The 27,313-nt window shown below is 49.2% G+C and overlaps 1 protein-coding gene across 1 annotated transcript; it reads right to left on the bottom strand.

The window, feature by feature from the left end:
* Positions 1 to 878: 878 nt before the first annotated feature.
* LOC140455166 (suppressor APC domain-containing protein 2-like) lies at positions 879 to 26,730 on the bottom strand. Its single transcript, XM_072549867.1, has 5 exons — positions 25,892 to 26,730; positions 15,712 to 15,858; positions 12,756 to 12,857; positions 11,062 to 11,187; positions 879 to 2,471 (listed from the first exon to the last, which is right to left on the bottom strand). Exons 1-5 carry the CDS (start codon positions 25,967 to 25,969, stop codon positions 2,343 to 2,345), a joined length of 582 nt encoding a protein of 193 aa, XP_072405968.1. The 5' UTR covers positions 25,970 to 26,730; the 3' UTR covers positions 879 to 2,342.
* Positions 26,731 to 27,313: the final 583 nt, after the last annotated feature.

Below are 27,313 nucleotides of genomic sequence, written 5' to 3'. Positions count from 1 at the left end.
TCCTGGTCAAGTTGAAGTCAGGAATTGGGTTGGGATGGGGATCATACCGGACTGAGAGGAAGATGGTTGATGTTGTTGAAAGCCAGGCCAACACAGTTACTGTGAGTTCCCACTTGATAGCATCCTGTTCACCCCCATCTTTAATATTCCCTCCCTCCAACCCAATGCTCAGTAACAGCAGTGTGTACCAGCTACAAGATACCCTGCAGAAACTCACCAAACATCCCCTCCCTCCACCCCCCGACGCTCAGTAACAGCAGTGTGTACCATCTACAAGATACCCTGCAGAGACTCACCAAAGACCCTCAGGCAGCACCTTCCAAACCCACAGCCACTTCCATCCAGAAGGACAAGGGGCAGCAGGTCCATGGGACCCCACCCCCTGTAAGTAGCCCTCCGAGCCCCTCCCCATCCCGACTTGGAAATATATCGGCCGTTCCTTCAGTGTGGCTGGGTCCCAATCCTGGAATTCCCTCCCTAAGGGACATTGTGGGTCTACCCACAGCACATGGACTGCAGCGGTTCAAGAAGGCAGCTCACCCCCACCTTCTCAAGGGGGGCAACTAGGGACAGGGGCAGTAAATGCAGCTCACCCCCACCTTCTCAAGGGGGGGCAACTAGGGACAGGGGCAGGAAATGCAGCTCACCCCCACCTTCTCAAGGGGCGGGGGGCACTTAGGGACGGGCAGTAAATGCAGCTCACACCCACCTTCTCTAGGCAGGGTAATAAACGCTGGGCCCAGCCAAGAGACCCACACATCCATGACACTCTCGTGAGTTAGATTCTACCCCCCCCCCCCCCCCCACCCCCCAAATCTTCGGCCAACCCCTCCGTCCCCAACAAAATCACTCAGAAAGAAGACCGCAATCAGACCACGTGGGGGTAGAACAGTGAAGCTTTTTATTAAGTGTCAGACTGAGGGCTGTGTTCACCAGGCAGTATGACAGCTGAGCTCTCCTGATATCCTGCTGAGGTCTCCTCCAACGCTCACACTCTGTTTATGAGTGTGTGAGAGAGAGAAAGTGTGTATGTGTATCTTATTGTGTATGAGAGAGAGAGAAAGTGTGCGTGTGCGTGAGAGTGTGTTTAGCAATGTGTGGCTCCTGTGTTATTCACGGACAGCCATGCTCTCTGGAACCGCTGGCCTGGGAGTAGGGGGCGATACCGTGAGCTGAAGTGAGGCTCAGTGATTGGATGAATGTGGGGCGGTAGCTCTCCCTCCGATTCCCGGTGTCTGTGTTTGGTGACGGTGAGTGGGATGTTCTCCCAGGGGTGGATGCCTGTGAGTACGTTGTCTCTGAATTTGTGGAATAGGCAGTGAGAGCTTGTCACCTTCCACATCCCTGTTCCCCCTCCCATCTTCCCCCTCTCTCTGTGTAACTTCCTCAGGCCAAACAAACTTTCACGAAACTTGCTTTCCTCCCCATCCCACGTCCCTCAGACCCTCCTCTCCAGTAATAGTGGCTTGTCTGGGCTCCCTTACGACCCTGGTTCCCTCCCTGAGCATCTCAGTCCTTCCGAGAATGACCCCTCCCCTCTGACTGTGCCCGGGGTGACCCTAGCCAGCCCAGTTATCCCGACCTGGGGAGGCACATTCAACAGCAAAAAGCAAAGGGTTGAGAGGGGGGAGGGGGTATGGTTGGGGGTGGGGTTTGGTGGGGGCACCATTTCATTAGGGTGGGTGACTGGGAACTCTCTGCCAACGCCATCCTTGTCCCCACTCCACCACCACCTCTCTCTCTCTCTCTCCACTGGGACCCTCCCTCATCCCCAGGGAATAAGGAGACGGAGAGGAGACTGGATGAAGATATTCTGGGATCGCTGTCCATTGAATCAGAGAATGGCTACCTAAGGCAGGAGGCCATTTGACCCATCGTGCCCATGCTGGGCCCTTTCTCCCTTCCCCCTTTTCCACTCACCCCCACCCCCAGTGCAATAATTTCCCTCTTCGAGTAACCAGTTGTCCTCCAATTTGCTCTTCCCACCACCCCCCCACCCCAGCCTCTTCCACACCCCACACACTGGCCATGTTTCTGTCTCTTGTCATTCCCTTGAATTCTGGGCCTTTTAGTTCTCCAACAATTTCTCCCAATCCCCTCTCCCAGCCGGCTCACAAGTCCTCTACCTTTAACTTCCAGCCCCAATGCAATGGCAGAGTTGCCTATCCTCCTGCGTTGTCGCCATCCTCTGATTCCTCAGTGACGATGGTGCAGCTCCCTCACATTCGGCCTGGAGAACGGAGGGGGGGGGGAGGTGGGGAGGTGGGGGAGGCCCAGGGCTCTCCTGACACCCCCCTGCCCCCCCAGTAGTGGTGACCTTATTGACCAAAGCCTCGGTCAGCTTAGACGAAGGTGGAGCTGTCACAGGCAGTGTAGCTATAACCTTCCAGCTGATCGTCCAGTAGCTGCTTTATGAGAATTGCCTTCTCGTGTTCCAACTGAGTGATCCTCTGGCTTTTCCTGGACACCTCCTGTGGGTCAGAAACCCCAAGCGGTAAAGACTGTACCTCTTTACTGTCATGTATTTTTACGTTGTGGACTGAAAGGTGAAGGAACCCCTGCACGTAAATTACTTGACATTTTGGAAAGTCAGTCAGCGTGCTCTCACAGCAAGCATTGTTCCCACAGCTGCTTGAGCAAGCAGTTATGGGATTGACTGCAGACTAACAGAAGACCAGGGGTTCTGAATCCAAATGGACGAGAGTGTTGATTGGTCTAAGGACTAGTGACCAATTGTTGATAACAAAGCCCTTTTGCCCAGCCACAACCATGTGATTGGTTGACAGGCAACTGGTGGCTTAGGGAAGTGGGGAGCTATGGTGGCTCAGAACAAGATAGAGAGCAGGGGGTCAGATCACCACAAGCTCTGGAGCTATCTCTCTGTTCTCTGCAGCGAAAACCCATCTTAAACCTGAAGTTCATCTTGCCTTCAGCAGTTGTTATGAGCTGTGACTTTTACCTGGTAAATCAGGGACTTCTGGTCGGGGAACCAGCTACCCTGTGTCTCTTACAAACCAGTTGATTTGTAATGATAAAGAAAAATGAAGAACAAAAACCTCCCAATCAGCAGGAACCATCTCAACAGATCATGTGAACAAAGACTACTGAACCAATTCGTCAGTGTTTTCTCCTTGTGAATTTCCCCACCCCCATCCACGTCTGTTATGTCTGTGTGTAAGGAGAAGGTTAGAAGGGATTAGAGTTGAATTGCAGTGTTATAGTCCAATTGTGCCTAACCAATTCTTAAGGCTAGATCTAGTTACTTGGAATAATTAGTCATTCTTGTTGAGCAGAGAAACCTGGTCTATGTTTTCGAGCAGCCTCAGCCATGGGGAAGTGATGGCCTAGTGGTATTACTGCTAGGCTGCTAATCTAGAGCGTCTGAGGATCTGGGTTCAAATCCTGCCACAGCAGATGGTGGAATTTGAATTTGATTAAAAATTCGGAATTAAGAGTCTAATGATGACCATGAATCCATTGTTGAAAAGACCCACCTGGATCACTAATGTCCTTCAGGAAGGGAAATTGCTGTCCTTACCTAGTCTGGCCTACATGTTACTCCAGAGCCACAATGACATGGTTGCCTCTTAACTGCCCTTTGGGTAATTAGGGATGTGCAATATAATTCTGGCTAAGCCAGTGATGTCCTCATCCCATGGATCAATAAAAAAATTCAGGTCAGTTGGAGAACTTCAGTTTGAATGGTTGTGCTAAATCCAGCAGACGAGCCCCATGAGGGGATGACTCAAGATTGGGGCCTACTTGTGTTTCCATATCAGGGTACACCTGGAACAACAACACAGAGGGTCACCCCACTGCTGTGTGTACAGAGCTTCCGGGTGAGGGTAGAGTCTGTTCAGTCCATCCCATTCCTACACATATGGGCTTGGCACTCATAAACCCAGACAGCACAGAAACAGAACATTCAGTCCAACCCATCCATGCTGAGCAGATATCCTAAATTAATCCAGTCCCATTTGCCAGCATTTGGTCCATATCCCTCCAAACCCTTCATATACCCTATTCATATACCCATCCAGATGCTTCTTAAATGCTGTAATTGTACCAGCGTCCACCACCTCCTCTGGCAGCTCATTCCATACACGTACCATTCTCTGCATGAAAATGTTGCCCCTCAGGTCTCTTTTATATCTTTCCCCTCTCACCCTAAACCTATGCCCTCTAGTTCTGGATTCCCCAACCCCAGGGAAAAGACTTGTTTCATTTACCCTATCCATGCCCCTCATAATTTTGTAAACCTCTATAAGGTCACCCCTCAGCCTCTGACGCTCCAGGGAAAACAGCCCCAGCCTGCTCAGCCTCTCCCTGTAGCTCAGATCCTCCAACCCTGACAACATCCTTGTAAATCTTTGCTGAACCCTTTCAAGTTTCACAACATCTTTCATTTAGCAGGGAGACCAGGATTGCACACAATATTCCAACAGTGGCCTAACCAATGTCCTGTACAGCTGCATCATGACCTCCCAACTCCTGTTCTCAATACTCTGACCAATAAAGGAAAGCATACCAAACACCTTCACTATGCTATCTACCTGCAACTCCATTTTCAAGGAGCTATGAACCTGCACTCCAAGGTCTCTGTGTTCAGTAACACTCCCTAGGACCTTACCATTAAGTGTGAAAGTCCTGCCCTGATTTGCCTTTCCAAAATGCGGCACCTCGTGTGTATCTAATTTTTCATTTTCTCTCCTCTTCATCTACATCTCAAATTCCCATTTTAAAGAGCAAGTCTTGCATCTGCTTCCACTGCTTGGTCAGAGGGTCAGTCACCAAACCACATCAACTGAAACTCTGAGGGGGAGGCAGGAGAAGAGGATACACAGCTTGTCAGTATGATGCTAACTGACAGGTTTGGGGATGAATCTCAGCGTTACACTGCAGCATGCTGCTGTGCAGGGGGACCTGGGCGTCCTTGTGTCTGAATCACAAAAAATTGGTTTGCAGGTGCAGCAGGTAATTAGGAAGGCAAATGGAATATCATCACGAGAGGGATGGAGTTTAAAAGCAGGGAGGTTATGTTGCAGCTGTACACAGTGCTGGTGAGAGTATACCTGGAGCTCTGCGTGCAGTTTTGGTCTCCTTACCTGAGAAAGGATGTATTGGCACTGGAGGGGGTGCAGAGGAGGGTCACTCGGTTGATTCCAGAGTCGAGGGGGTTGGTTTATGAGGAGAGACTGAGCAGACTGGGATTATATTGATTGGAATTCAGAAGAATGAGAGGGGATCGAACAGAAACATATAAAATTATGAAGGGAATGAATGAGATAGAAGCAGGGAGAATTTCCACTGGCAGGTGAAACTAGAATTAGGGGGGGGCGGAGCCTCAAAATGAGGGGGAGCAGATTTCGGACTGAGCTGAGGAGGAACTTCATCACCCAGGGGGTTGGGATTCTGTGAGATTCCCTGTCCAAGGAAGTGGTCGAGACTACCTTGTTGAATATTTTTATGGCAAAGATAGATTTTGGAACAGGAATTAAGGGTTGTGGTGAGCAAGAGGGTAAGTGGAAATGAGTCCATGAAAAGGTCAGCCATGATCTTATTGAATGGTGGAGCAGGCTCGAGGGGCCAGACGGCCAATTCCTGCTCTGGGTTCTTAAGTTCTGATCATCGGGACATCCAAATTTGCGGATTAAACACAGACTGACTCTCCATAGAGTTAACAACAACAAAAAGGATAAAGGGGAGAATGATTAAATAAATGGGTAAAATGCAGACAGATGGATTTTAAAGCTGCTTTAACTAAAAGGTTACGTATTTTGCAGTGACACAGGCGAGATCTGAGTTTTATTTGCAGGGACTAGCCTAGAGTCGGCAAGTACAAAATCTAATCAGAGCAGTGAGTGGAATGTTCGCCTTTATGGTGGAATACGTGCAGTTGTACAGAGGGCCATGTTTGCCAACATCTGGAGCACTGTGTGTGGTTTTGGCAGCCACACCTTCCAAAATAGCAGACTGACCTTGGAAGGAATGCAGCGCAGTTTCACAGAATGTTACTAAGGCTTCCATTGGGTTACCAAAAGGTTATTTCTCCTTCCTTTGCAGGTTTGCAGCATCACTGGATGGGCCAGTGCCCATCACCTGGCCCTAATTGTGCGTCAAGGGGTTGGTGGTGAGCTGCCTTCTTCAACAATTACAGTCGTTAGCCTGTAGGGAGACCCACAATGTCCCTTAGGGAGGGCATTCCAGAATTGGGACCCAGCCACACTGAAGGAACGGCTGATATATTCCCAAGTTAGGATGGTGAGGGGTTTGGAGGGGAACTTGCAGGGGATGGTATTCCCATGTATCTGCTGCCCCTTGACCTTCTGGATGGAAGTGGCCATGGGTTTGGAAGGTGCTGCCTGAGGATCTTTGCTTAATTTCCACCGTGTGTCTTGTAGATGGTACACACTGCTGTTACTGAGGGTCAGGGGGTGGAGGGAGGGGATGTTTGGGGAGTTTCTGCAGGGTATCTTGTAGATGGTACACACTGCTGTTACTGAGGGTCAGGGGGGTGGAGGGAGGGGATGTTTGGGGAGTTTCTGCAGGGTATCTTGTAGATGGTACACACTGCTGTTACTGAGCGTCGGGGGGTGGAGGGAGGGGGTGTTTGGGGAGTTTCTGCAGGGTATCTTGTAGATGGTACACACTGCTGTTACTGAGCGTCGGGGGGTGGAGGGAGGGGGTGTTTGGGGAGTTTCTGCAGGGTATCTTGTAGATGGTACACACTGCTGTTACTGAGGGTCAGGGGGGTGGAGGAAGGGGATGTTTGGGGAGTTTCTGCAGGGTATCTTGTAGATGGTACACACTGCTGTTACTGAGCGTCGGGGGGGTGGAGGGAGGGGATGTTTGGGGAATTTCTGCAGGGTATCTTGTTGAAGGTACACACTGCTGTTACTGAGTGTCGGGGGTGTGGAGGGAGGGGATGTTTGGGGAGTTTCTGCAGGGTATCTTGTAGATGGTACACACTGCTGTTACTGAGCGTCGGGGGGGTGGAGGGAGGGGATGTTTGGGGAGTTTCTGCAGGGTACCTTGTAGATGGTACACACTGCTGTTACTGAGCGTCGGGGGGTGGAGGGAGGGGTTGTTTGGGGAGTTTCTGCAGGGTACCTTGTAGATGTACACACTGCTGTTACTGAGCGTCGGGTGGGTGGAGGGAGGGGATGTTTGGGGAGTTTCTGCAGGGTATCTTGTAGATGGTACACACTGCTGTTACTGAGCGTCGGGTGGGTGGAGGGAGGGGATGTTTGGGGAGTTTCTGCAGGGTACCTTGTAGATGGTACACACTGCTGTTACTGAGCGTTGGGGGGGTGGAGGGAGGGGATGTTTGGTGAGTTTCTGCAGGGTACCTTGTAGCTGGTACACACTGCTGTTACTGAGTGTCGGGGGGTGGAGGGAGGGGATGTTTGGGGAGTTTCTGCAGTGGTCCTTGTAGATGGTACACACTGATGTTACTGAGCGTCGGGGGGGTGGAGTGAGGGGATGTTTGGGGAGTTTCGGCAGGGTATCTTGTAGATGGTACACACTGCTGTTACTGAGGGTCGGGGGGTGGAGGGAGGGGATGTTTGGGGAGTTTCTGCAGGGTATCTTGTAGATGGTACACACTGCTGTTACTCAGTGTCGGGGGGGTGGAGGGAGGGGATGTTTGGGGAGTTTCTGCAGGGTATCTTGTAGATGGTACACACTGCTGTTACTGAGCGTTGGGGGGGTGGAGGGAGGGGATGTTTGGGGAGTTTCTGCAGGGTATCTTGTAGATGGTACACACTGCTGTTACTGAGCGTCGGGGGGGTGGAGGGAGGGGATGTTTGGTGAGTTTCTGCAGGGTACCTTGTAGCTGGTACACACTGCTGTTACTGAGTGTCGGGGGGTGGAGGGAGGGGATGTTTGGGGAGTTTCTGCAGTGGTCCTTGTAGATGGTACACACTGATGTTACTGAGCGTCGGGGGGGTGGAGGGAGGGGATGTTTGGGGAGTTTCGGCAGGGTATCTTGTAGATGGTACACACTGCTGTTACTCAGTGTCGGGGGGGTGGAGGGAGGGGATGTTTGGGGAGTTTCTGCAGGGTATCTTGTAGATGGTACACACTGCTGTTACTGAGCGTTGGGGGGGTGGAGGGAGGGGATGTTTGGGGAGTTTCTGCAGGGTATCTTGTCGATGGTACACACTGCTGTTACTAAGTGTCGGGGGGTGGAGGGAGGGGATGTTTGGGGAGTTTCTGCAGGGTATCTTGTAGATGGTACACACTGCTGTTACTGAGTGTCGGGGGGTGGAGGGAGGGGATGTTTGGGGAGTTTCTGCAGGGTATCTTGTAGATGGTACACACTGCTGTTACTGAGCGTCGGGGGGGTGGAGGGAGGGGATGTTTGGGGAGTTTCTGCAGGGTATCTTGTAGATGGTACACACTGCTGTTACTGAGCGTCGGTGGGGTGGAGGGAGGGGATGTTTGGGGAGTTTCTGCAGGGTATCTTGTAGATGGTACACACTGCTGTTACTGAGTGTCGGGGGGGTGGAGGGAGGGGATGTTTGGGGAGTTTCTGCAGGGTATCTTGTAGATGGTACACACTGCTGTTACTGAGCGTCGGGGGGGTGGAGGGAGGGGATGTTTGGTGAGTTTCTGCAGGGTATCTTGTAGATGGTACACACTGCTGTTACTGAGCGTCGGGGGGGGTGGAGGGAGGGGATGTTTGGGGACTTTCTGCAGGGTATCTTGTAGATGGTACACACTGCTGTTACTGAGCGTCGGGGGGGTGGAGGGAGGGGATGTTTGGGGAGTTTCTGCAGGGTACCTTGTAGATGGTACACACTGCTGTTACTGAACGTTGGGGGGGGTGGAGGGAGGGGATGTTTGGGTAGTTTCTGCAGGGTATCTTGTAGATGGTACACACTGCTGTTACTGAGTGTCGGGGGGTGGAGGGAGGGGATGTTTGGTGAGTTTCTGCAGGGTACCTTGTCGATGGTACACACTGCTGTTACTGAGCATCGGGAGGTGGAGGGAGGGGATGTTTGGGGAGTTTCTGCAGGGTATCTTGTAGATGGTACACACTGCTGTTGCTGAGCGTCGGGGGGGTGGAGGGAGGGGATGTTTGGGGAGTTTCTGCAGGGTATCTTGTAGATGGTACACACTGCTGTTACTTAGTGTCGGGGGGTGGAGGGAGGGGATGTTTGGTGAGTTTCTGCAGGGTACCTTGTAGATGGTACACACTGCTGTTACTGAGCGTCGGGGGGTGGAGGGAGGGGATGTTTGGGGAGTTTCTGCAGTGGTCCTTGTAGATGGTACACACTGCTGCTACTGAGCATTGGGGGGTGGAGGGAGGGGATGTTTGGGGAGTTTCTGCAGGGTACCTTGTAGATGGTACACACTGCTGTTACTGAGTGTCGGGGGGTGGAGGGAGGGGATGTTTGGGGAGTTTCTGCAGGGTATCTTGTAGATGGTACACACTGCTGTTACTGAGTGTCAGGGGGTGGAGGGAGGGGATGTTTGGGGAGTTTCTGCAGGGTATCTTGTAGATGGTACACACTGCTGTTACTGAGCGTCGGGGGGCGGAGGGAGGGGATGTTTTTTAGGGAGTTTCTGCAGGGTATCTTGTAGATGGTACACACTGCTGTTACTGAGTGTCGGGGGTGGAGGGAGTCGCAGGTGGTGGACATGGTGTCAGTTGCATTAGTTCTCGGAAGTAAAGTTAGATTTGGTATTCGGTTGGCCGGACAGCTGGTTTGCAAAGCAAAGTGACAAAAACAGGAGGGTTCAATTTCCAGACTGAGGACTCGTCTTCCTAACCTGACCATTCACTTTGAGGCTTCGTGACCCTGATCTTAAACTCACCAGCTGACCTCTCCCTCCACCGAGGAAGCAGCCTCTGGGAGTTTGGCTGGTTTCATTCTGTGGAATATCTTGACTGGTGTGAGGAGTCATAGTTTGAAGATATTAGGAGGAAGGTATAAAGGAGACGTCAGAGGTAGGTTCTTTCCGCAGAGAGTTGTGAATGCGTGGAATGTGTTGCCAGTGGTGGTGGTGGAAGCAGAGTCATTAGGGACATTTAAGTAACTGCTGGACATGCAGATGGATAGCAGTGAGTTGTGGGCTGCGTAGTTGAAGTTATTATATTTTACATTCGGATTAAACCTCAGCACAACATCGTGGGCCAAAGGGCCTGTTCTGTGCTGTACTTTTCTACGTCTATATCGATGGTTACAGAATGGCTTGTTTTACAAGGTAAGCTTGGATGATAAGCAGGGAAGGTAAGCAGGGCCTGTATTTGCTGAAGAGGGAGAGGAGACTTGTAGATTCTGAGAGGTCTTAACCAGGTGCTTGTGGAGGAGAGGTTTCCTCTTGTGAAAGAATCTAGAACGGGAGGGGGGGGGAGGTGCACTGTTTAAAATTAAGGTGCCACTCAAATGAAACAGATATGAGAAGAAATGTTCTGTCTCAGAATTGAGTCTTCAAAACAATCTCCCTCAATAATCTGGAAAAGTACTTTTGCAGCAGTGGGAGGTGGATTCTTCGTAAGTAAGGGGGTGAAAGGTTACCTCAGGAGGAGGAGAATGTGCAAAACCAGATCACCGTCTCATAGAATGAGAAGCAGGTTCAAGGGGCCGAATGGCCTATTCTTGCTCCTTGTTTGTGTGTTAGGAAGTGTGTCCTTCACAGAAAAGAAGCAGCAAACTAACTCCCACAGTCGACGATGAGCAAGTTGAAATCTGAGACTGATCTGAGTTTTGTTGGCCAAGGTTATTAATGGAAGGGAAGACTAGGTGGGTGGATGGAGTGAGGGTAAAGCTCAGATCTCATTGAATGAACAGGACAAGCTGGAGGGGCTGAATGGTCCCCCTTTTTGTTCCTGTGTTGCCTAACGACCCCCAGCGAATGCCACCTATTGGTTGTATTAATCAACCATTGGGATTGGACCAAATAATGCAGCTGACATCAGGCTGGATGGTGCCTTGTTCAGATTGGCATTTGTCAGTGGGAAATGTCCATGAGTCCTTCCTGCCTGACAGCCTCCAAGTCTGATAGTCCCTTCAGGGACGTTGGTGGTGAATAATCCACACAGGTATTTCCTACCTTGGTCAGCCAGTAGTTGTGCTGTTTCAGTACCTCCAGGTTCTGTTGCTGGGACCTCCTGACTTTCGCTCTCGGGGTCAGAGGTTCTGGGTCAGCCTGTCCCGTGTGGCAGTGTGGTAGAAACATCTGTAACAAGCAAGGACTGTTCAGGTGACGAGGAACACCCCCGCCACGGTTCTCAGTTTGCACTTCTAACCACAGAAACGGTTTTGTTTGGCATGTTGGAGGTGCGGGGCTTTACCCCACTCTCACTTAACGGAGCGCACGGCCGCCCGATTTAAGGAGGAGGCAAGGGGTGTATTTCTCACCTTCACCCCCTCCCTGCCCGGTGGATTTTATCATCGGTTGGCAAAGCGTTCAAGATGTGCGCCTGCAGATGCCTCACTGTGAATCTAACAAGAGCTTCAGTAAGTTTGAGTAAACCTGGCCAACATAATTAATCAAGAACAAAATAAATATTTCTCTTTATAATGAAACAGGAGCAGGAGGAGGCCATTCAGCCCTTCGAACCTGCTCCCCCATTCAATATGATCATGGCTGACCATCCAACTCAGCCCCCTATTCCCAATTTCTCCCCCAAACCCTTTGATCGCTTTGCCCTAAGAATTGTATCTAACAGCCACTTAGATCCACAGAATCGGCACAGAATCAAACCCTTCTGTCCAACCCATCCATGCCAACCAGATACCCGAACGTAATCGAGTCCCATTTACCAGCACTTGGCCCATATCCCTCTAATCCCTGAGAGAAAGTGAGGGCTGCAGATGCTGGAGATCAGCGCTGAAAAATGTGTTGCTGGGAAAGCGCAGCAGGTCAGGCAGCATCCAAGGAGCAGGATTCCTGAAGAAGGGTTTATGCCCGAAACGTCGATTGTCCTGCTCCTTGGATGCTGCCTGACCTGCTGCGCTTTTCCAGCACCACATTTTTCAGCTCCCTCTAAACCCTTCCTATTCATATCCAGGTAAGTGAGTGGAGGAGGCCAGTACGATTGCAACATTTAAAAGGCACCTGGATGATTATATGAATAGGAAGGGATTAGAGGGAGATGGGCCAAGTGCTGGCACATGGGGCCACGTTAATTTAGGTTTTCTGGTCGGCATGGACGGGTTGGACCGAAGGGCCTGTTTCCGTGCTGTACATCTCTATGACTCCATGAGTCAGAGGAAGTGCAGCACCTACAGAAGAGCTATCGCCTGGAGGGGGTTTTATACTGAACTCTCGAAAAGATCCCACTGGATTATCTTGGAGAGAACAACGGATTCTTTCCCAGTGTCCTGGCCCATCATTATCCCTGCCCCTGCCAGCCTTACAATAACAATTCACCATTATTACAGCGTAACACACATTTTGTTGACACAAATTCGCTGCAACGCAATTGTTGAATTGGGGACACTGTTTCTGTAGCACGAATTTTTAAAGCATGCATTGGTTATAACACGATTCTGACCCTGTTAGTTTGGTGCTGCTATTCCACAGTTTTCTTATAACAAGGGATTGCATGAGAATGTTACTACCACATTATCGCAAAACCACCTTTATATCCTTTCCTTTCTGTTCAATACAGTTCCCACAATACTACAGGATGTGATATTTTGAAGGTATGGCAGGGATGGTGAAAGTGTTCTGGGTGCGCAAAGCTTTCGGTTTTCCCCGTGTTAAGTAAGGAGTAACAGAACCGATAGCGAGGCACTGACCCTGTCTGCGCTAGAGATGAAGTCACTGAGGCAGCAGTTGACGTGCTGGATCTTGTCCTGAAGGAGGGATGGATGGTTCACGAGAGACATGGAGGCCTGTTCCTAAAGAGAAGGACAGGGCAGGAGGAAGAGACAGAAAGAAAATGAATACTCTGACAAGCGATTCCATCTCTCAACTCCCAATTCTCTCTCTGCTTCCTGAAGGTGCACACAAGGAATCTTTCCCCCCATACCTCACCCAAAATGCCTTTTGTAGAGTCATACCAGACACCGGTTCCCCTTCGGCCCAACAAGTTTAGATCTATGCCACACTTTAGGTCCCATAGCCTTGATTACTATCACATTTCAAGTGCTCATCTAAAAAGGCTATGAGGCTTCCTGACAGTGCCTGCCCGGTTCCCCTCAGCATCCTCTGGAAAACCCGAATAAAACACTGCAGGAAATCCAAAGTGAAAGATGCAGGCAGTGCTGAAGAAACTCAGCAAGTCTGGCAGCATCAGCAAAGAGAGAGAGAGAGAGAGAGGGAAAGAGAGAGAGTTAATATTTCAGGTTTAAAGACTCTCCTTCAGAACCCAAGGGTCTTTTCTGTGTGTGTGTGTGTGTGTGTGTGTGTGTGTGTGTGGATTTGGGAGACTAACTCTGTCAGACTCGCTGAGTTTCTCCAGCAATGGCCATTCTTAATCCCACTTCATGTCATCAAACCCTCTGAAGTTAAATGTAATTCAGACGTTCAATCTCCCCCTTAGCCTCTGGCTCCTCCAACGGATAGCAAGTTGAAGCAGAGACAAGAGATACGGCCTCTTGAACCTGCTCCGTCACTCAGTGCGACCATTTGTTCTTTCACAGGGTGGAGATGTTCAGGACCAGGAGGCCCTGGGTTTCAGGCTCACTGTGGGACTTGGTCCCTGAGGAAGGGTGTATTCAAAAGGAGGCCAAACAGGGTCCGTATCCAACTGTAAACTCCTTCCAACACGGGGTGGGGTGGGGAGGATTCCTGGTCAACTATGTGAGGGACAAAAATAAACAGTGATTTGCCATCTTGGTGCGGAACTCCAGACTGATGTGGGCAGATTTTACAAAGAAACGTACATTGCCACAAGGGGGCGAGGGTGAGAAGTTGGCTGGAGAACTGCTGTGGTTCAGATTGGTGCTAACAACAACGGGATTTGGTTCCCCCTTGTCCATCTAGGAATGTTTCGGTGGCCTGGTCCCTTGATGCAAGGTCACGGTGCTCTGAGTCAGACTCAAGGAGGAGCTGAGAGAGGTCTCATTTCTGCCAATGCAGGTGTTTATTGGGCCACTTTCTCTTGATGGAACGCAGCCCTTGGGGGTTTAGGTACAATAGGCACTGTTCCTAGAGGCATGACACCCATCCACAGATTCAATCAATAAGCACATTGACCTGGACCCAATATACCGACCACTGCAACGGACAGCTGGAACTGACAACCGGAAACGGCAGATACAAACCACTACAAATGGCGGGGGAAAGGTCACAGAAGCGCTTCACAGGAGGCTCCCAAGCACTGAGGATGTCACCCAGACAGGGGACGAAACGTCTGCAACACAAATTCCCAGCTCAGCGAACAGAACCACAACACTGTTTTTAGGGAGTTGGTGGGGGAGAGTGAAGGGAGTTCCGCACTTGGACCCACTCATAAGTTCATGTAATAGGAGCAGAATTGGGCCATTCGGCTCATCGAGTCTGCTCCTCAGCCTTCTCCCCCTAACCCTCCAACCCATTACCAATTAAAAACCTGTCTAACTCCTCTTTACATTTACTCGCTGTCCCAGCATCGAACACACTCTGGGGTAGCACATTCCACAGACTTTTGGAGACGTAGTTTCTCCTTTGTGGGCGGCACGGTGGCACAGTGGTTAGCACTGTTGCCTCACAGCGTCAGAGACCCGGGTTCAATTCCCGCCTCAGGTGACTCTCTGTGTGGAGTTTGCACGTTCTCCCCGTGTCTGCGTGGGTTTCCTCCGGGTGCTCCGGTTTCCTCCCACAGTCCAAAGATGTGCAGGTCAGGTGAATTGGCCATGCTAAATTGCCCGTAGTGTTAGGTAAGGGGTAGATGTAAGGGTATGGGTGGGTTGCGCTTCGGCGGGGTGGTGTGGACTTGTTGGGCCGAAGGGCCTGTTTCCACATTGTAAGTAATCTAATCTTAACTCTGTCCCAGAATGTCCCACAACTGGAAGCTCCATGTCTATTTTATCCACACCTTTTATTGTCTTGAGTACCTCATCTCGCCTCATTCTTCCAAACTCCAGAGAGTATTGGCCTAAACTAACGCTGGAGGAGTTACCACATCAGCACGGGGGCCCATGACACCCTTGTCCCCCTAGTTGTAGAGGTTGTCAATTGCACTTTGCCTGGCCCAGCCCCACATCTCAGGACTGTCTCAGGATCTCTGGTCTCTTTACCCTCAGTCACCTATCCAGATAGGGAACACAACAAGGGTTCTCCGGCCGATCCCTGGGTTGGTGGGATTGTCCTGGAGGACTCTGGGCCTGAACTGGCCACGGTTCAGAAGAACAAGAGGTGATCTCGTTGAAATCCACTAAATCCTTACGGGGCTCGACAGGGGGTTTGGATGGAGGAAGGTGATTAGCCCCATGCTTGGTGGGAGGGGAGTGACAGTTGCAGAATAAGAGATGGGTCTTTTATAACGGAGAGGAGGAAGATGGTGGAACACCTTAGGAATTCTCTAGCCCGGGGGCCTTGAGAACTCAAGCATCGATGATACTTAAGACAGATTTCACGATATTAAAGACCATCAAGGAAATTAGGGACAGGCAGCCAGGAAAATGGCATTGAGCTGGTAGATTAGCATTTAATGATTGGCAGAGTACCTCTCTAGGACAGAACACCCCACTTTCCTACACCTCATCCTCCTCCCTGGGACACCAACCGCCCGAAAGCACAGACCAGATCTAACGTCTGCGCCCTGCTCACTTTCTCTCCGGGGGTCTCGCTGCTGTGTCTCAGTCTCTGCTGGACCTGGTGGATCTCCTGGTGGTACCAGTCCCGTGCCCGCTCCACCATACCCAGGCCGAACCACAGGGCATCACGCTGCTGCTCCAACTCCTTCATACGCTTCAGCTGAAACACACAAGAACGGTGAGGTGGCACTCTCTCCTGAATCACACAGATCACCAGATCACTTCCATGAATTGCAAGCTCCCATTGGTTCCCCCTGGGTAATGGGAGCAGGAGGAGGAAGGGGTGGCTGGTCAGAGAGAGAGAGCAGATGTGATTTGCCCACTGCCCGCCAAGTCCAGATGAGGTCATGTGGGCATCACTGGGGATGCCCGTGTTTCTATGTGTCCAACAGCAATGATGACTGACGTCTGGTGGGCACACCACAACTCACCACAGAGACGTTTCTTACCTCAACCCACCCCTCCCCTCCCTGACAGCTTGCCCCCTCCCACAGCTCCAAGTGGAGAAGCATCCTCAGCTTTGCCCCCAAAAAAACAGAGGTGACCCCCCCCCCCCCTCAAATTACCCTGGGGTAGACCAGTGGGATAGATCTACCTCTCACAACTGCCCCAGGGGCTGGTTTAGGTTCCTCTTGTTTTTTGAAGTTGGGGAAAGTGAGGACTGCAGATGCTGGAGCCCAGAGTTGAAACACCCTTATTCTTTTAAATGTTCCATTAAATTTCCCCAAATGACCTCCCTTTGAAGTTGGGACGTTGGCGTAATATTAACTTTGAGCACTGGTGTAAGTGGGGTGAGAACTAACCCCAATCCTTTTAAGTGCCCCATGATTTACCCTCCTGCTCACTTGGCCAACAAAGCAATTTAAACTGTCATGGAATCCTTAAACTGCAGAAAGAGATCATTTGGCCCAAAGAATCCACACCGACACTCCGGAAACTTTCCCACCCTACACCTATAATCCTGCATTTCCCATGGCTAACCCTCCAAGCCTGCATATCCATGGACACAACTGGACAATTTCCTATGACCAATTCAACCCAACCTGCACAGCCCTGTACACCATGGGACAATTTCCCATGTTGAAAAATGTGGTGCTGGAAAAACACAGCAGGCCAGGCAGTATCTGAGGAGCAGAAGGATCAATGTTTCCTGCTGAGATAAAGGGTAGGGGGGAGGGGCGCTGGGAATACGATAGGTGGAAGGAGATGAGGGTGAGGGTGGCCATGGCCAATCCACCCTGACCTGAACACCTTTGAACTGCGGGAGAAACCGGAGCACCCGGAGTTGACCCACGCAGACACAGGGAGAATGTGCAAACCCCATACAGATAGTCGCCTGAGGGTGGGATCGAACCCAGGTCCCTGGTGCTGGGAGGCAGCAGTGCTAACCCCTGAGCTATTGTGTCAGTGAGAAACTATTACCCATCTCATTTACCCAGTGTTAGACAGTCAGAATTCACTCTGGAATTCACTCCCTAAATCTCTCGCCTCCCCTCCACACCCTTATTCTTTTAAATGTTCCATTAAATTTCCCCAAATGACCTCCCTTTGCCTGGTGGGGTTGGAGGGCTTTGAGTGCCCCTTCCCAGGGATGTTCGGGAGCTCTTCAAAGTGGTGCTCCCAATGTCCTGTTTGAACTGACATTGCTGACTACAAAGGAGCAGAAGGAAAGTGGTGCAGAGTCGCTCCAAACAATGGGGCCACAGAAAAGTGAATCCTGATTAAATTTCACTCTGGCAGTGGTTATTTGTCAGGGGAGCCTGGCTTGCACTCAGACAGACGAGAGTTCTGTTGGAGGAGGTGGTGTGCAGGGTGTGGGCCGCACTAACAGTTTGGATGTATTTCCAACAAATGGAACAAGGGGAGGCCATTCTGCCCCCTCCCACCTGCGCTGCTTTTAATTATGTGACAAGGACCTGCATCTCAGCGCTGACTCATAACAGCAGCATCGGAGGGGGGTTCGGGCTGCGTCGGTACCTGGCAGCATCTGTGTTGGCGAGATCCAGTGAGGGGATGTCCCGACGAGAGAAGATGCAAAACTTGCCTTACTTTTGGGAAATAAAGCAGGGCAGGTGACTGAGGGGTCAGTGGGGGAGCACTTTGAGGCCAGCGACCATAATTCCATTCATTTTAAAATAGTGATGGAAAAGGTTAGACTGGATCTAAAAGTTGAAGTTCTAAATTGGAGAAAAGCCAATTTTGACGGTATTAGGCAAGAACTTTCGAAAGCTGATTGGGGGCAAATGTTCGCAGGTAAAGGGACGGCTGGAAAATGGGAAGCCTTCAGAAATGAGATAACAAGAATCCAGAGACAGTATATTCCTGTCAGGGTGAAAGGAAAGGCCGGTAGGTATAGGGAATGCTGGATGACTAAAGAAATTGAGGGTTTGGTTTAGAAAAAGAAGGAAGCATATGAAAAGTATAGACAGGATCGATCGAGTGAATCCTTCGAAGAGTATAAAGGCAGTAGGAGTATACTTAAGAGGGAAATCAGGAGGGCAAAAAGGGGACATGAGATAGCTTTGGGAAATAGAGTTAAGGAGAATCCAAAGGATTTTTACAAATACATTAAGGACAAAAGAGTAACTAGGGAGAGAATAGGGCCCCTCAAAGATCAGCAAGGCGGCCTTTGTGTGGAGCCACAGGAGATGGAGGAGATACTAAACAAGTATTTTGCATCAATGTTTAATGTGGAAAAGGTCATGGAAGATGTAAACTGTAGGGAAATAGATGGTGACATCTTGCAAAATGTCCAGATTACAGAGGAGGAATGGCTGGATGTCTTGAAACGCACAAAGGTGGATAAATCCCCAAGACCTGATCAGGTGTACCCTAGAACCCTGTGGGAAGCCAGGGAAGTGATTGCTGGGCCTCTTGCTGAGATAATTATATCATTGATAGTCACAGGTGAGATGCCAGAAGACAGGAGGTTGGCTAACATGGTGCCACTGTTTAAGAAGGGTGGTAAGGACAAGCCAGGGAACTATAGACCAGTGAGCCTGACCTCAGTGGTGGGCAAGTTGTTGGAGGGAATCCTTAGGGACAGGATGTACATGTATTTGGAAAGGCAAGGACTGATTAGGGATCATCAACATGGCTTTGTGCGTGGGAAATCATGTCTCACAAACTTGATTGAGTTTTTTGAAGAAGTAACAAAGAGGATTGATGAGGGTAGAGCGGTAGATGTAATCTATGTGGACTTCAGTAAGGTGTTTGACAAAGTTCCCCATGGGAGACTGGTTAACAAGGTTAGATCTCATGGAATTCAGGGAGAACTAGCCATACAGACATAGAGCCATACAGATGTACAGCACGGAAACAGAGCATTCAGTCCAACCCGTCCATGCCGACCAGATATCCCAACCCAATCTAGTCCCACCTGCCAGCACCCGGCCCACATCCCCCCAAACCCTTCCTATTCATATACCATCCAAATGCCTCTTAAATGTTGTAATTGTACCAGCCTCCACCCATCCAAATGCCTCTTAAATGTTGTAATTGTACCAGCACACCACATCTTTTCTGAACCCTTTCAAGTTTCACATCTTTCCAATAGGAAGGAGACCAGAATTGCACATAATAGTCCAACAGTGGCCAAACCAATGTCCTGTACAGCCGCAACCTGACTTCCCAACTCCTGTACTCAATACTCTGACCCACAGTGGTTAGCACTGCTGCCTCACAGTGCCAGACACCCGGGTTCAATTCCCGCCTCAGGCGACTGACTGTATGGAGTTTGCACATTCTCCCCGTGTCTGTGTGGGTTTCCTCCGGGTGCTCCGGTTTCCTCCCATGGTCCAAACATGTGCAGACTAGGTGAATTGGCCATGATAAATTGCCCGTAGTGTTAGGTGCAGGGGTAAACGTAGGGGAATAGGTCTTGGGTGGGTCGCGCTACGGCGGGTCAGTATGGACTTGTTGGGCCAAAAGGTCTGTTTACATACTGTAAATAATCTAATACCAAACGCCTTCTTCACTATCCTACCTACCTGTGACTCCACTTTCAAGGAGCTATGAACCTGCACTCCAAGGTCTCTTTGTTCAGCAACACTCCCTCGGACCTTACCATTAAGTGAGTAAGTCCTGCTAAGATTTGCTTTCCCAAAATGCAGCACCTCTCATTTATCTGAATTAAACTCCATCTGCCACTTCTCAGCCCATTGGCCCATCTGGTCCAGATCCTGTTGTAATCTGAGGTAGCCCTCTTCATTGTCCACTACACCTCCAATTTTGGTGTCATCTGCAAACTTACTAACTGTACCTCTTATGCTCACATCCAAATCATTTATGTAAATGACAAAAAGTAGAGGACCCAGCACTGATCCTTGTGGCACTCCACTGGTCACAGGCCTCCAGTCTGAAAAACAACCCTCCATCACCACCCTCTGTCTTCTACCTTTGAACCAGTTCTGTATGCAAATGGCTAGTTCTCCCTGTATTCCATGAGATCTAACCTTGCTAACCAGTCTCCCATGGGGAACCTTGTCGAACACCTTACTGAAGTCCATATAGATCACATCTACTGCTCTGCCCTCATCAATCTTCTTTGTTACTTCTTTAACAAACTCAATCAAGTTTGTGAGACATGATTTCCCACGCACAAAGCCATGTTGACTATCCCTAATCAGTCCTTGCCTTTCCAAATACATGTTCATCCTGTCCCTCAGAATTCCCTCCAACAACTTGTCCACCACCGAGGTCAGGCTCACTGGTCTATAGTTCCCTGGCTTGTCCTTACCACCTTTCTTAAATAGTGGCACCACATTTGCCAACCTCCAGTCTTCCGGCACCTCACCTGTGACTATCAATGATACAAATATCTCAGCAAGAGGCCCAGCAATCACTTCTCTAGCTTCCCACAGAGTTCTCGGATATACCTGATCAGGTCTTGGGATTTAACCACTTTTAACTGTTTGAAGACATCCAGCCATTCCTCCTCTGTAATCCGGACATTTTGCAAGATGTCACCATCTATTTCCCTACAGTCTATATCTTCCATATCCTTTTCCACCGTAAATACTGATGCAAAAATATTCATTTAATATCTCCCCATTTTCTGTGGCTCCACACAAAGGCCGCCTTGCTGATCTTTGAAGGGCCCTATTCTCTCCCCAGTTACCCTTTTGTCCTTAATATATTTGTAAAACCCCTTTGGATTCTCCTTAATTCTATTTACCAAACCTAGCTTATGTCCCCGTTTTGCCCTCCTGATTTCCCTCTTAAGTATACTCCAACTTTCTTTATACTCTTGTAAGGATTCACTCGATCTATCCTGTCTGTACCTGACATACGCTTCCTTCTTTTTCTTAACAAAACCCTCAATTTCTTTAGACATCCAGCATTCCCTATACCTACCAGCCTTCTCTTTCACCTTGACAGGAATATACTTTCTCTGGATTCTTGTTATCTCATTTCTGAAGGCTTCCCATTTTCCAACCATCCCTTTACCTGCGAACATCTGCCTCCAATCAGCTTTCGAAAGTTCTTGCCTAATACCGTCAAAATTGGCCTTTCTCCAATTTAGGACTTCAATTTTTAGATCTGTTCTATTCTTTTCCATCACTATTTTAAAACGAATGGAATTATGGTCACTGGCCCCAAAGTGCTCCCCCACTGACACCTCAGTCACCTGCCCTGCCTTATTTCCCAAGAGTAGGTCAAGTTTTACACCTTCTCTGGTAGGTACATCCACATACTGAATCAGAAAATTGTCTCTTACACACTTAACAAATTCCTCTCCATCTAAACCTTTAACAATATGGCAGTCCCAGTCGATGTTTGGAAAGTTAAAATCCCCGACCATAACTACCCTATTATTCTTACAGATAGCTGAGATCTCCTTACAAGTTTGTTTCTCAATTTCCCTCTGACTATTGGGGGATCTATAATACAAGCCCAATAAGGTGATCATCCCTTTCTTATATCTCAGTTCCACCCAAGTAACTTCCCTGGATGTATTTCCGGGATTATCCTCCCTCAGCACAGCTGTAATGCTATCTCTTTTCAAAAATGCCACTCCCCCTCCTCTCTTGCCTCCCTTTCTATCCTTCCTGGAGCATTTGTATCCTGGAACATTAAGCTGCCAATCCTGCCCATTCCTGAGCCATGTTTCTGTAATTGCTATGGTATCCCAGTCCCATGTTCCTAACCATGCCCTGAGTTCATCTGCCTTCCCTGATAGGCCCCTTGCATTGAAATTAATGCAGTTTAATTTATTAGTCCTACCTTGTCCCTGCCTGTCCTGACTGTTTGACTCACTTCTGTTCTCAGCTGTACCCGTCTCAGATCGATCTCTTTCCTCACTATCTCCCTGGTTCCCACCCCCCCCCCCCCCCCGACCTTACTAGTTTAAATCCTCCCGAGCAGTTCTAGCAAATTTTCCTGCCAGTATATTAGTCCCCTTCCAATTTAGGTGCAATCCGTCCTTCTTGTACAGGTCACTTCTACCTCAAAAGAGATTCCAATGATCCAAAAATGTGAATCCTTCTCCCATACACCAGCTCCTCAGCCACGCATTCATCTGCTCTATCCTCCTATTCCTGCCCTCACTAGCTTGTAGCACTGGGAGTAATCCAGATATTACTACTCTTGAGGACCTCCTTGTTAAATTTCTGCCTAACTCTCTGTAATCTCCCTTCAGAGTCTCAACCTTTTCCCTTCCAATGTCGTTGGTTCCAATGTGGACAATGACCTCCTGCAGGGCCCTCTCCCCCATGAGAACATTCTGCACCCTCTCTGAGACATCCTTGATCCTGGCACCAGGGAAATGACACAGCATTCTGCTTTTTCTCTGCTGGCCACAGAAATATCTGTCTGTACCTCTGACTACAGAATCCCCTAACACAATTGATCTCTTGGAAGCCGACTACCCTTCGTTGCATTAGAGCCAGTCTTAATACCAGAAAGTTGGCTGTTTGTGCTACGTTCCTCTGAGAATCCATCACCCCCTACATTTTCCAAAACAGCATACCTGTTTGAAATGGGTATATCCACAAAAGACTCCTGCACTAGCTGCCTACCTCTCTTACCCTTCCTGGAGTTAACCCATCTCTGTGACTGTATCTGAGTCTTTCCCCCCTTCCTATAACTGCCATCCATCACATACTGTTGCTGTTGCAAATTCCTCATTGCTTCTATCTGTCTCTCCAACTGATCCACTCTATCTGATAAGATTCGCATCCAATAGCATTTATGGCAGATATAATCCGCAAAAACGCTTAAACTCTCTTTAAACTCCCACATCTGACAAGAAGTACATATCACTGCAAAGGCCATTTTTGCTCCTTCACAATCTACAGACCCAGAAAATAACACCGTCTTATTCCTCTACAAACACTGCCCCAGGTTAAATTAATAGCTATGGCTTATATTTTAAGTTTAATCAAGAGACTTATCTGCAAAAACATATAATCAAGAAAGAATCCACTATACTCACTACTGCAGCCTTTCTCTTGGACAGACTTAAAACAACAATTAACTTATCTGATTCTGTGCTGTGAACTTCGCCCAACAGTTCCTCCAAGATTAGTTGTGAATTTCACTGTTTGTTAATTTTCCCAGATGCACTCCGATGTCCAGCGATACACGAATTCAAACAACAAAGGCAGTAACTGTGCAGGTTCTCTCTCTCTCTCTCTCCCTCCTGTACTGTCCTCACCATGTGCTTCCTTTGTCTGCTCTTCTCCCTTTTAATCTGCTGTCGTTTTGACTTTTTTTTCCCAAAATTCCAAAACAATGTAACAGCATATAAAACAGTAACTGCTGCTCCTGGAATTTGAGGAAATCACCTCCAACACCTAAACTACCTCAAAAAAAGGAGCAGCTCTTACAGCCAGAAATTTTTCCCGTCCTCCAACTTGGATTACACAGAATCCTCACCATTTGGATACAGAATTGGCTCAAAGGTAGAAGACAGAGGGTGGTGGTGGAGGCTTGTTTTTCAGACTGGAGGTCTGTGACCAGTGGAGTGCCACAAGGTTCGGTGCTGGGTCCTCTAATTTTGTCATTTATATAGAAGATTTGGATGTGAGCTTCAGAGGTATAGTATAATAAGTTTGCAAATGACACCAAAATTGGAGGTGTAGTGGACAGCGAAGAGGGTTACCTCAGATTACAACAGGATCTTGACCAGATGGGCCAATGGGCTGAGAAGTGGCAGATGGAGTTTAATTCAGATAAATGCGAGGTGCTTCATTTTAGGAAAGGATATCTTAGCAGGACTTTTTCACTTAATGGTAAGGTCCTAGGGAGTGTTGCTGAACAAAGAGACCTTGGAGTGCAGGTTCATAGCTCCTTGAAAGTGGAGTTGCAGGTAGATAGGATAGTGAAGAAGGTGTTTGGTATGCTTTCCTTTATTGGTCAGAGTATTGAGTACAGGAGTTGGGAGGTCATGTTGCAGCTGTACAGGACATTGGTTAGACCACTGTTGGAATATTGCATGCAAATCTGGTCTCCTTCTTAACAGAAAGATGTTGTGAAACTTGAAAGGGTTCAGAAAAGATTTACAAGGATGTTGCCAGGGTTGGAGAATCTGAGCTACAGGGAGAGGCTGAACAGGCTGGGACTGTTTTCCCTGGAGCGTCAGAGGCTCCAGGAGTCCTTATAGAGGTTTATAAAATCATGAGGGACATGGATTGGATAAATAGAGAAAGTCTTTTTCCTGGGGTGGGGGAGTCCATAACTAGAGGGCATAGGTTTAGGGTGAGAGGGGAAAGAGATAAAAGAGACCTACAGGGCAACTTTTTCACACAGAGGGTGGTACGTGTATGGAATGAGCTGCTAGAAGAAGTGGTGGAGGCTGGTACAATTACAACATTTAAGAGGCATCTGGATGGGTATATGAATAGGAAGGGTTTGGAGGGATATGGGCTGGGTGCTGGCAGGTGGGACTAGATTGGGTTGGGATATCTGGTCAGCATAGACAGGTTGGACCGAAGGGTCTGTTTCCGTGCTGTACATCTCTATGACTCATCGTGGTAAGGGCATCGGTGGAAGCTAGATGGCATCAAAGGGTCAACGGCATGGTGAAGGGGACCTGTGCCAGGCCACCAAGCCCATGACCTATGATTTAAAAAAGCAGGACTGTCAAATTGGACAGTGTAATCCTTCAGTTTTCTGCCTTTGTATTCTGTGTATTGGTTTGTTTTCTCTGTGGGTCAAGATGGCGCCAGAGGCACTAAGCAACACTTTCCTCCGTGTCTTATAATAAGACACGCTTGACAATAAATAAATCAAAGCAACTGACTTATCTGCAAAATCTTAGTCTCAGAAGTTGTTTTCTTGCAGTGAACTGCTCTAGATTGGAAAGCGTTTCCCAGTATCACTTCTGAACTCAGCTCTGACTATAACACAATGCTGCCCCTCCCCTCTCCCCCAACTCGCTTTAAAAAGTGCCTTGAGTGTGGAGGGGGTGGGGAAGGAGGGGTTTTAGTTTCAGGATCCTCTGAAAACAGAATGATTCCTCAGACTGTTCCCGGGATTCTGAGAGAGCAGAGCCCCAGCTGTGTCAACACCGCCCTCACAGATGTAGGGACATGCTTCCACATTCCTGCAGGGGTCAACAGATACTTTCAGTGCCAGAGAAAGGTCTCCAGACGGTGGGCTCTCAAAACGATCAGCTCACGACTTGTGGAGTATAGCCAGGGGGAGGGGGAGCTGTGTGTGTAGTGGTAGTGTCCCTCCCTCTGAGGGAGGTGAAGCTGGGTTCAAGTCCCGCCTGCTCCTGAGGTGAGTCATAACCTGCTTAAACAAGTTGGTCTTATTGTTTTTAAAGAAAGCACGTTTCATCTTTCAGAAACACCGATCGCCTTGTTAGTGGGAGGAGGCAGCAGAGACACAAGCAAAAACACACCAAAGAGGAAAAGGGAAGCGAGGTTTGCTCTCCAAAAGGAGATATATCTCTCTCTCACACACACACCTGAATTTGCACCGTTTATTATTAGACCTACACTCCTTTTCCTCCACCATGTACACTCCCTTTTGCGCTGGGCCTCTCCCTCTGTCAAATGCAAAACTAAATAAAGACGGAATTTTCCCGTCCCCTTCCAGTTCTAAAAGGGAGTCAGGCTGGAAATGGAAACGCTAACTCTCTCCCTGCACAAGCCCCTGAATTTCTCCAGCACTTTCCTCTCTCACTCTCTCTCTCTCTCTCTCTCTGTGCAGACTGTGAAGCAGTTGAAGAAGATCGCACTTACCCACAGGAAGAAAGCAGTTGCTTCCAGGCGACTGGGCAAGGGGATGACGACCAGGGTGTAGCCAGGTGGCAAAGGCATAGGGATGGGGAGGGGAGAGGGTAGAGAAGGTGGGCTTTGAAGGGGGAGAAGCTGCAGGGTTTGACCCCCCCCCCCCTTCACTCCTCCCCCTCAGTCACCCCTCCCTCCAATACCTTGGTCTCACCACCTCCTCTGGCCCCCTCGCATACAAACACACTCAGAGACAGACAGAGACACACACAATCAGAGACAGAGACACAGACACACACTCAGACAGAGACTGACAGACACAGACACATAGAAACTGACACACTCAGAGACACATTCAGAGACAGACAAACACAAACACACGCAATCAGAGACAGACGCACACACACACACACACTCAGAGGCACAGACAGACACACACTCAGACAGAGACTGACAGACACACAGACGGAAACTGACAGACACAGACACTGTAGTCAGAAACTGACACACTCAGAGACACACGCACACAGGCATATTCAGAGACAGAAAATTACAAACACTCAGAGAAACACAAGCAAACTCAGACAGGCAGTCACACACAGACACTCAGAGACAGACAGACATGCACACACACACACAGACCCAAGCTGGAACACTGCCACTCGGCTCTGACTGAGTGGAATGCCAAAGGGCTGAGGCACGATGAGAAGGGGGAGAGTTGCTGTCTGCCTGCAGAGGAGACTGCCCTCCCTAACCCCCCGGCTCAGGGAGATTAAAAGCAAACTGAACTCCGGATTTAACCCAGGCCTGAACAGCAGGCAGCATCCAGCACTCCCTCCCTCCCACTGGCAACACACTGCTGACTACAGCAGAGCCCCGGGCCCCCGCCAATCCCAGCACTCCAACACTGCTTAACCCTTTCCTGACTGCCTTTCATTCTCCTGTGGGTGTGTTATACAGTCAGAGAGATGTACAGCATGGAAACAGACCCTTTAGTCCATGCTGACCCAATCTAGTCCCACCTGCCAGCACCTGGCCCATATCCCTCCAAACTCTCCTATTCATATACCCATCCAGATGCCTTTTAAATGTTGCAATTGTACCAGCCTCTACCAATTCCTCTGGCAGCTCATTCCATACACGTACCACCCTCTGTGTGAAAATGTTGCCCCTTAGGTCCCTTTTATATCTTTCCCCTCTCACCCTAAACCTATGCCCCTCTAGTTCTGGACTCCCCAACCCCAGGGAAAAGACATTGTCTATTTACCCAATCCATGCCCCTCATGATTTTATAAACCTCTATAAGGTCACCCGTCAGGCTTATCCATAACAGAAAAGGCAGGGTGAGGGTCCAGGGAGTGCAGCTGTCGGAAGCAGGTCAGTGTTGCCCCAGTCCAGGACACATTGAAAGCCAACAGGCAGCAAGAGAGGCAG

Source organism: Chiloscyllium punctatum, chromosome 30 (genome assembly GCF_047496795.1).
Source record: "Chiloscyllium punctatum isolate Juve2018m chromosome 30, sChiPun1.3, whole genome shotgun sequence".
In the NCBI taxonomy this organism is placed as follows: Eukaryota; Metazoa; Chordata; class Chondrichthyes; order Orectolobiformes; family Hemiscylliidae; genus Chiloscyllium; species Chiloscyllium punctatum.
Note: the sequence above shows the minus strand (reverse complement) of the source record. Positions and strands in the feature narration are given on the sequence as shown.

Excerpts from the sequence above, each read along its gene's own strand:
- LOC140455166 (XM_072549867.1), bottom strand. The coding sequence starts at position 25,969 with ATGCCTTTGCCACCTGGCTACACCCTGGTCGTCATCCCCTTGCCCAGT. Across the intron at positions 12,858-15,711 it reads GCGAGACCCCCGGAGAGAAA|GAACAGGCCTCCATGTCTCT; the intron begins GTGAGCAGGGCG and ends CCTTCTCTTTAG. Across the intron at positions 2,472-11,061 it reads ACAACTACTGGCTGACCAAG|GAGGTGTCCAGGAAAAGCCA; the intron begins GTAGGAAATACC and ends TCTGACCCACAG.